Source organism: Lolium rigidum, chromosome 6, assembly GCF_022539505.1.
Source record: "Lolium rigidum isolate FL_2022 chromosome 6, APGP_CSIRO_Lrig_0.1, whole genome shotgun sequence".
Taxonomy (NCBI): domain Eukaryota; kingdom Viridiplantae; phylum Streptophyta; class Magnoliopsida; order Poales; family Poaceae; genus Lolium; species Lolium rigidum.
Genome location: NC_061513.1, coordinates 211,221,279 through 211,230,420, shown reverse-complemented (window position 1 = coordinate 211,230,420; position 9,142 = coordinate 211,221,279). Strand labels below are relative to the sequence as shown.

General features: G+C 51.2%; 2 protein-coding genes across 2 annotated transcripts; both read left to right on the top strand.

Annotated features, from left to right (window-relative positions):
* The first annotated feature begins 345 nt into the window (after positions 1–345).
* Positions 346–1,661, top strand: LOC124668608 (50S ribosomal protein 5, chloroplastic-like). The gene is made up of 2 exons (XM_047205721.1): positions 346–530; positions 1,166–1,661. The coding sequence occupies exons 1-2, from the start codon at positions 416–418 to the stop codon at positions 1,477–1,479; spliced, it is 429 nt and encodes a 142-aa protein (XP_047061677.1). The 5' UTR covers positions 346–415; the 3' UTR covers positions 1,480–1,661.
* A 117-nt stretch (positions 1,662–1,778) lies between these two features.
* LOC124668606 (CO(2)-response secreted protease-like) lies at positions 1,779–7,203 on the top strand. Its single transcript, XM_047205718.1, has 11 exons — positions 1,779–2,085; positions 3,322–3,838; positions 4,001–4,199; positions 4,294–4,446; positions 4,561–4,672; positions 4,753–5,320; positions 5,411–5,514; positions 5,617–5,859; positions 5,943–6,057; positions 6,157–6,370; positions 6,485–7,203. Exons 2-11 carry the CDS (start codon positions 3,752–3,754, stop codon positions 7,042–7,044), a joined length of 2,355 nt encoding a protein of 784 aa, XP_047061674.1. The 5' UTR covers positions 1,779–2,085; positions 3,322–3,751; the 3' UTR covers positions 7,045–7,203.
* The last annotated feature ends 1,939 nt before the right edge of the window (positions 7,204–9,142 follow it).

Genomic DNA, 9,142 nt, shown 5'->3' with positions numbered 1-9,142 from the left:
GTATGGATCGTCTTCACTGCCTATATATACCTCCTGTAAGGCGCCGATTATGATTTATCAGATTATAAGATAAATCCATCACGTTTGTAAACACTTCTCGATATAGTAAAGTTTTACCGGTTGATGCTAATGGGTTTTCACCTATGTGTTGAAGAGGTTTTTCACGTTAAAATCTTATGTCTTCGCTATGATTTCTTTTCGTTTTACCTTATTTACTTGTCGTGTTCTTATCTTTTCTTGGGTGAGACTTGAGACTTTGAGAGCTTCTCTTACGGCTTCCACACCTTTCAAGTGTGAGTAAATCGAACCGTTGATTTCTGATCAGAGCGCAGCGCACTCGCTCCGCACAAGCTTATCCTCCTGGGGGAGGTGGTCTTCTTCCGCATAGGATAGGCCAGAGCCCAAATCCGCACCCATGGCGCTCCTCCTATCCCCGACTGTCTCCTTCCTCGCCTCCTCATCTGCCTCTCCTCCTCGTGCCCGAGCTCTCTCCACCGCTGCCTCCGCCAACAATGTCGTCCCCTCCTCCGGTAAGCAGCCCTTGTGCCTCCTTTGCCTGGCACCGGCCCTCTCCATTGCCCCGTACGCTCGTTGAAGGTTGATAACTTAGTCTAAGTACTTAACGGAGTTATCCCTCGTTGCAAATTCTGACGGAGAATTCGGTGGGGAATTAGTTTGAGCGTGCGCAATTCGAGTCGCGATATTTCCGCCTCTCCACGATGGAATGATTCGTCGGGGAATTTCTTCAAGCACTCTGCCTGCAACAGTTCTTGGAAAATTTATGTTTGTTTTCCTCTGCTAGGCTACATATTACTTCAGTTAGGTGTTATGAACATCTTTAGGGCTACAAATATTTCTCCTTTCAAACATAGTGCTACTATCAATTGCCTTATGAGCGTAGGCTATAGGCAGTCGATGATATATCATTAAGCACACTGCGGCAACCCCCAGTTTTCTAGTTTTCATAGATAAGTGAATATACCGGCCATATCTTTATCTAGCGGTTCCATTTAATGGTATTATTAGTGAGCACACTAAGGTTATCCATGGTGCATTTCATTTTCTATGATGACCCATGCAACATACATGAGCTCAGAATTTCAATGTTTACAGCATGGTAAGAAGGGATCCTACTAAGTGCCGTTTCTCATTGCTATTCTTGTAGCCTTGAGACTGCAGTGCAAGAATACTGCCTCCTTCAGCCATGTATCTCCTCCCAAGAAGATGCCGGTAATTGTCCATGCCTCCGCGGATGCTGGTGCAGCTGATGCAGCAGAGCAACCGGAGAAGCCAAAACCAGCGGCTTCGATCGAGGAAATGCCACTCGAGTCCAAGCAGAAGATGATCCTGGAGCAGAGGGCACGGATGAAGGCGGCCAAGAAGCTGAGGCAGCGGCGCAGGCGGCTTGTCCAAAAGAGGCGGCTGAGGAAGAAGGGCAGCTGGCCACCGTCCAAGATGAAGAAGCTCAAGAACATCTGAACAACCCATCATGTTGGACAGTCAGCGCTACCGTTCTTCTGTAAACCTGTGTGTTTCGTTCCTCCAATGCTCTTTTTGCGTAACTGATGCATTGGTGTTTGTTTCGTCTGTACAATTTTGTTGTTCTGAGACACACTATTGGTATAATGCAATTAAAAATTTATGATAATGATTTTTTCTTACTTGTATACAGCTGCAGATTGATGTAGTTGTACCTGTGGTTAGTTGATGTCGTACAACTGCCCGTCTGAAGCAAGTTTGGGCGTGTCTTTTTCATCTGTTATTTTGTAACCTGTTTTCATTTCAGACATCAATAGCATGTTATAGTGGAACGCCTACACACACCGACTGCCCTTCAATATGCAGTGTGGCTTTTGAATTCGAAGAAACATAGTTCTATGTTGTTTCCAAAAAAAAACACACGCCGGTTTTCAGATAAGTTTCCTGCAAAGTCAGCTCTTTCCGACAAATTTGCACTCGCTTTGATAAGTGTCTCAAACGAATCTCTGCTTGCTTGCTCAGTTGCTTATGATGCCCAGTATGTGACTACTGCAACCAGTCTACACTTTTGTGGCCCTTGACGTTCAAGGAAGGAACATCGATAATGTACGCCCCCTCAAACTCTTCAGTCTCTTCCCAGTTCTCTGAACTACAATACCCTCAAGTTTTTAATTTGTCTATGTAGAAGCCTCACATTCTTGATCACTAGATGTTATGGTCGGTCTGACCTATACACGCAAGAAGCTCACTAGTGGCTAGTTGTGGGCTTAGCCCAAGCAAATTAGGGGCTTAGCCCAAGTAAATTAGGGTTTAGAGGAGGCCGTATGTACCCCTTCGTGATTAATTAGACAAATATTCAGTATCATACTGTCTCGTCTCCTGAAGGGAGACGGGAGACCCCTGCGCCCAGCTGCACCCAACCCTAGCCACCGCCTCCTTCCTCCGCGACGGCGCCCAGCCGTCGGCGCCGAGCCCTCCAGTCTCTCCGCCCTCACTTCCACCCTTACAACTTCCGCCCTAGGCCCGGTAGAACCCTAGCCCCTACCACTAGATCACTCGGATTATTAGTTTCCACTGAATAACTGAAGAAGAGGAACACAATACTTGATTCTCAGTCTGGTTGGTGTCACTCAGTAGGAAGGCCTGAAAGAAGATGGCAGGCAGGCTGAACAGAAGAATTGGATGCTGCATTGTCATGTGAAGCCAAAATGCTTTTGCTCATTTGCTGGCCCTTGACACACCTCCCTGCTACTTTCTACTTTACTCCCCACCAGTTGATCAACAGCGGTAATGATTTCCTGATTCCGATCCCGTCTTGGATCTCAAGCCAGATAGAAAATGAAACAATCTCATCATCACATCATCAAGGATGAACGACCCACCACAAGTATGATATTGCCATATCCATACATACAATAAGAAAAAAGAGATGCAGTGCTCAGTAAAGGAGAGACGTCCTTACGAAAAAAGGAAACAGTAGTCAGCAACAAACCAGAAATGCATTGTTACGAGAATTAATGTGTCTTCATGCTGCCTGAGGTGAGAGCTCAACTACCAGAAAACGAGCGTCACCAGTACAAAGCAAGCAGATAAGGTATCTGAAAACGACCTGCTCCAGCTAGCGTTGTTCGACAATTGCTCAGTTACATTGCGCAGCACCGACACTATTAGCGCTGACACGCAGCTTATCGACATGTGTCGTTTGAAACGCTCGATGACACCGCAGGAGATTCTGCGTCAACTTTGAGATCTAATACTTTCCTTGTGATATATTATCCATCCAAAATTTCGTTATCTTCATTATCAGTAACATGTACTTATGCACTAACTAAAGCTTGACAGGGAAGCATCGGAATGGCAGGAACAGCAAGCGTAAGTGCAGGAGGTCAGGAAAGCAAGGAACCGTCTCCACCGGTGAAAGCGCACATATTCCATTCCGAAATGCCAAGCAATCTCTCCAGCAGATTCCTCAAAGAAAAGAATACAATACTACTAATAATCTATGCAGCATTCAGATATGATTTCAGACAGGCATGTGGGGTGATCAGGTAACAGCGACGAGAAAGGATTTGTCCGAGAGAAGTTTCTATCGACGGTGCGAGGCTAAAGCGGCAGCACCGGAGAAAAGGAACATAAAGAGAGACCAGTCAGGGTTCAGATGAATCGGATTCCGTTAAACAAACCAAAAATAACAAGCTACAAATTGGGCCTGAGCATGCTGCAAGTGATCACTCCCATCAGCTGGAGACTGGCAGTGATCGAGCACTGATCAATGGTGAACCGCGCGCACTTCGTCATCCTCGTCCTCGCCTACCGCCTCCTGGTACCCCTCTCAGCTGAAGCACAGCACGCCAAAGAGGTAGAATTATCAGTGTTGCTAGACTGCAACCAGATGCCTGAAATGCAAGAACTAAAGTAGCTTACTCAGGAAATATAATGATGCTTGTGGTTGCGCGTGGGTTATTGGAATGTCATCCTAGTATACTTTGTTTGATTTGATTGCTGGGTGTGATTGATTCAGTCGTATGTCGTCTACCTGGGGAGCTCTTCCGGCGGCGACGCGGAGGTGGTGCGGGCCTCCCACCTGCAGATGCTGTCATCCATCGTCGTCCAGAGCGACGAGCAGGAGCGGCCGTCGACGACGCTGACGCAGAGCTACCACCACGCGTTCGAGGGCTTCGCCGCCGAGCTCACCGAGGAGGAGGCCGCTGCGCTGTCCGGTTCGGCTCCCGGTCCCGTCCACGCTCCGCGCCGGATTTGTTAGTTGCGGAGTTAACATCGTGCCCGGATTTTGTTCGGTTGTTGCATGAGCAGGGCATGAGAGGGTGGTGTCGGTGTTCCGGGACCGCGCGCTTCAGCTGCACACGACGCGGTCGTGGGACTTCCTCGACGCCCAGTCCGGCCTCCACGCCGAACGCCTCGGCCGCCGGGCCTCCGGCGATGTCATCATCGGCGTCATCGATACTGGTACGATCGTCAAGGCAATTCTACGTCGTGATGAGTCGTGCGACTGACACCTGCATTACACTGTTCTCATGTGCGCGAATCCTTTTCTACCTAATTGGTGTCGCCGGCGGGCAGGTGTCTGGCCGGAGGCGCCGAGCTTCAACGACGATGGGATGCGGGGCGTGCCGGCGAGGTGGCGAGGCGTGTGCATGGAAGGCCCAGACTTCAAGAAGAGCGACTGCAACAAGTAAAAAAAAGTCAATGTGCACTGCATTCCTCTGTCAGACGCGCGGCTAAACTTGTGCGATCGCCCGCATTGTGCCGCAGGAAGCTCATCGGCGCGCGGTACTACGGCAGCCAGCCCGAATCGGCGGCGTCGGCTTCGCCAAACGCGTCCCTCTCTGGTGCGCCACCGTTGCCGGCAGAGACGGCAGGCTCGCCGAGGGACACCGTCGGGCACGGCACGCACTGCGCGTCGACGGCGGCGGGCGCGGCCGTGGCGGACGCGAACTACTACGGCTTAGCGCGGGGCTCGGCCAAGGGCGGCGCGCCGGCGAGCCGCGTGGCCACGTACAAGGTGTGCACCCTGGGCGGGTGCTCGAGCTCGGCGCTTCTCAAGGCTGTGGACGACGCGGTGAGCGACGGGGTGGACGTGATCTCCATCTCAATCGGCATGAGCTCCGCCTTGGCGTCCGACTTCCTCTCCGACCCCATCGCGCTCGGCGCGTTCCACGCGAACCAGAGGGGCGTCCTGGTGGTCTGCTCCGGCGGCAACGACGGGCCCACCCCCTACACCGTCGTCAACTCCGCGCCGTGGATCCTCACCGTCGCCGCCTCCACCATCGACCGCACATTCCAGTCCAGCGTCGTCCTCGGTAACGGGAACGTCATCAAGGTACGCGCCACCGCGCGCAGTGTACACTAGTGCAAGATTGCCATGGTTTCAAGTCTTAGCTGCAGACCTGAACAAAACGCGCCGTTTCAGGGAGTCGCCATTAACTTCTCGAACCAAAGCCTCAGTGGAGAGCGCTACCCTCTGGTGACGGGGGCCGAAGCGGCAGGTCGGTACACGCCGGTGTCGGAGGCAAGGTACTACAAGATCGACCATTTTGAGGATTTCACAAACGTCACCGTCGTCACGCCTGCAAATTGATCAGTGTCGATCCTGTCTTGTCACGAATTGCATTGCAGCAACTGCTATCCTGGATCGCTGGACACGCAGAAGGTGGCCGGGAAGATCGTGGTGTGCGTGGGCACGAACTCGATGGTGGCGAGGCGGGTGAAGAAGCTGGTCGCGGAGGGGTCCGGGGCGAGCGGGCTGGTGCTGATCGACGACGAGCAGAAGGACGTGCCGTTCGACGCCGGCAGCTTCGCCTTCACCCAGGTGGGCAACGACGTCGGCGCCCAGATCCTCGGCTACATGATCTCCACCAAGTGAGTGACCAAGCAGCGGCCGGTGGTTGTTAATGGAGGAAGTGAAGTGAAGTGAAGTGAACGACGATGTTTCTCTGATTCAGGAATCCGACGGCCGTGATCCTCCCGACCAAGGACGTCAAGGAGTTCAAGCCGGCGCCCACGGTGGCGTCCTTCTCGGCGCGCGGCCCTGGTGGTCTCACCGAATCCGTGCTCAAGGTTAGCTCAATTAGCAACAGGGCTGGATGGAGTCTTTGCCAGACGGATTAGTTAGCATCCGTTCTCATGGCGATTTGTGTGTGCGTGTGTATGTGGCAGCCTGATCTGATGGCGCCAGGGGTGAGCATCCTCGCCGCAGCGATGCCGTCCACGGACAAGGCGGAAGTCCCCGCTGGAAAGAAACCCTCGGCCTTCGCCATCAAGTCCGGCACCTCCATGGCCTGCCCGCACGTCGCCGGTGCCGGGGCCTTCGTCAAGTCGGCCCACCCCGGCTGGTCCCCGTCCATGATCAGATCGGCTCTCATGACCACAGGTATAAAACGTCCCTACAAATCAATAACAATCCAATCAGTTTTCAGTCTTCACATGAAGCGAAGCAGGTCGCTTGGGGTTTTTGCATTTCTAACCAGAACGATCTTGCCTGCAGCGACCACGACAAACAACCTCGGTAAGCCGGTGGCGAGCAGCACGGGCGCGGCGGCGACCGGCCACGACATGGGCGCCGGGGAGATCAGCCCGCTGAGGGCGCTCAGCCCGGGCCTGGTGTTCGACACAACCACCAATGACTACCTCAACTTCCTCTGCTACTACGGCTACAAGGACAAGCTCGTCCGCAAGATCTCCGGCGACGCCGGGTTCGCCTGCCCACCCGGCGGGACATCGCCGGACCTTATCGCGACAGACCTCAACTACCCGTCCATCTCCGTGCCCAGGCTCGTCTCCGGGAAACCGGTCGCTGTGTCACGAACCGCCATGAATGTTGGGCCGTCGAACGCGACGTACGAGCTGGCCGTCGAGGCACCGCCGGGACTGTCGGTGAAGGTGTTGCCCGAGCGGCTGGTGTTCTCGAGGCGATGGACAACGGCGGCGTACAAGGTGACATTCGCTGCCGCCGCCGGGGGCAGCAAGGGGTACGCGTACGGCGCCATCACCTGGTCGGATGGCGCGCACTCGGTCCGGACGCCTTTCGCGGTTAATGTTGTGTGATTGTGTTCGCCTCTTCAGTCTTTTTGCTTTTCGTGGAAAAGAATTCCTTGATAATTTTGTGGATCTTTTTCTTGCTATTTCTGCATGCGTGTGTTCTGTAACTAATTTTGACATAAACATTTTCTCTGGAGAATAGTGGGATTTTGTTGCCCATACTTTGAGTTATGGCGGCGGTTTGCCTCTTTATAAAGCGTTGCCATGGTGACGGTGGAGGATGATGGTGGAGGATTCAGCCAGGCACAAGGTTCTCCAATGCAAAATTGTGATTTTACTTGCTGAGTTCTTTACGCAAAGTTGTTTGATTTCTATATTTGTCTCATATGATGAGCGTGCGTGTAATCTTTGTAAATCTATACCTAATAATAAAAGCAAAAGAGCTTCTTGTTGGTCCGTTTTTTCTTACCCCTCTGTTTCAAGCTAAATTACAAGAACTGCCACCGCTTATGTAAACAAAACGGTTGGTCTGTCTCTTTGCCCGTGCTTGTGGCTCGCTCGGCAGGGGTTCCCCTTTCTGGAGCAGTACCGATGAGCATGGGGCGACCGGGCGAGCGTACGGGGCGGTGTTCGGACGATAGAATCAGGCCGCACTGATTCTTTGCAGAGGGCAGAGGGACGAGGCAGGAACCCTACGGGAAGGAGGAGGGCTACGAGCGATGCCCATCCCGGCGACGATGAAATCCTCCAATGAGCCGAACCTACGCTCCGCTGATGCCCAATTCCCCCTGTCCGAGGACCCATCTAATTCTGGCTCACATCCGCCCGTCTAACCAGCTCTCTCCCTACGGTGAAACAACCAGAGTCCTGCTCCAGAATTTCAGATTGAGATCTAATTTTGAATAAGCCGATGCGATCTAGGACAGCTGCCAGTCTGGCTCCGCCCTATTCCAGTCTCAGATCCGTCCACCGGGAGGTGCTGGATGTCTTGCTCCAAGGACCATGACGGGGACGCCTACTCCTGCCGTGCTCTACTTTGCTGACCGCCCATGGCTCCTCCAGCTGGAATACACTGCCGCGTTGGAGCTCTGCGCTCCCGCATCTCCGGCTAACCTGCACACACAAGCTGCCTTCTGCACGCACAACTGCTAGCCTCGATGCATAAGCAAGGAACTGAGGACACAGAGACCTTGGTTAAAATGGGTACTAGAGAGAGGATAAGGATAGCACACCCGTACGGTGTGGTGGAGAAAATTTCAACTATCGCACTGTATAAGAATCATCTGTTTTTGGAAAAGAGCACACTGGTTAGAGTGGGTTCCTGCTAGGTAATCTATTCTTCTACATCATTTATATGTAAATTTGTGAAAATATTAGAAAATGATTTTTTGCAAAAAAAAGAGGAAACGATGTAGCTGCTTCAGTCCCTAAATGTGTATTTCAGATGCAATTATTTGTTGTTGCTTTTTTACACTACATCCTTTTACTATTGTGGCTACTACGAATAATTAAAAAGATATGTGAATACATGTAGGACCCGACATACCTCCATGAAACAAGTCCACAAAATTACAAGTCAATAAATAGGTGAGGAGGCCCCTTACTTTCGGCTCAATCTGCAAACTATCTAAACTGCAATTTTTGGTGACTTCAGATTAAAATATGAAAACTAGCTAAAAGGCAATTTTGGTGACTGAGATTTGTGGACAGAGTTGGACACCTAAAAATTAGCAAAACCATATTCTCAAATCTTATCGATGGTATCCGCCGCAACGCGCGGGCATATTTCCTAGTAGATTATCTAATGAAATATGTGGTTACTTAAAAAAAAACTAAGCTAAAAGAGGATTTTAAAAAGAAGAAAGTCCAATTCTCATCCTTGAACTCTTGGAAAAGTTCACTTTCAGTCCTAAAATTTATTTTTAGTCTAGAATGAACCTTGAACTCTCATAATAGTTTACTTCTCATCCCTTTGCATTTGAGTTGAGAAAATTAGTGGCGTGGAAACAAAAAATAGGGAACCAACCAAATTGGTTTAGAACCCGACCAAGACCAAACTATCTAAGATGTTAAACCAAACATCACAATGCAAAAAACAACAAAACCCTTGGATCCCTGAACAGTATCTCGCTCGATTTCTCTCCCTTCTAATTCACGTGAAGCG

Excerpts from the sequence above, each read along its gene's own strand:
- LOC124668608 (XM_047205721.1), top strand. The coding sequence starts at position 416 with ATGGCGCTCCTCCTATCCCCGACTGTCTCCTTCCTCGCCTCCTCATCT. Across the intron at positions 531-1,165 it reads CAATGTCGTCCCCTCCTCCG|CCTTGAGACTGCAGTGCAAG; the intron begins GTAAGCAGCCCT and ends CTATTCTTGTAG.
- LOC124668606 (XM_047205718.1), top strand. The coding sequence starts at position 3,752 with ATGGTGAACCGCGCGCACTTCGTCATCCTCGTCCTCGCCTACCGCCTC. Across the intron at positions 4,200-4,293 it reads GGAGGCCGCTGCGCTGTCCG|GGCATGAGAGGGTGGTGTCG; the intron begins GTTCGGCTCCCG and ends TTGCATGAGCAG. Across the intron at positions 5,321-5,410 it reads GTAACGGGAACGTCATCAAG|GGAGTCGCCATTAACTTCTC; the intron begins GTACGCGCCACC and ends GCGCCGTTTCAG.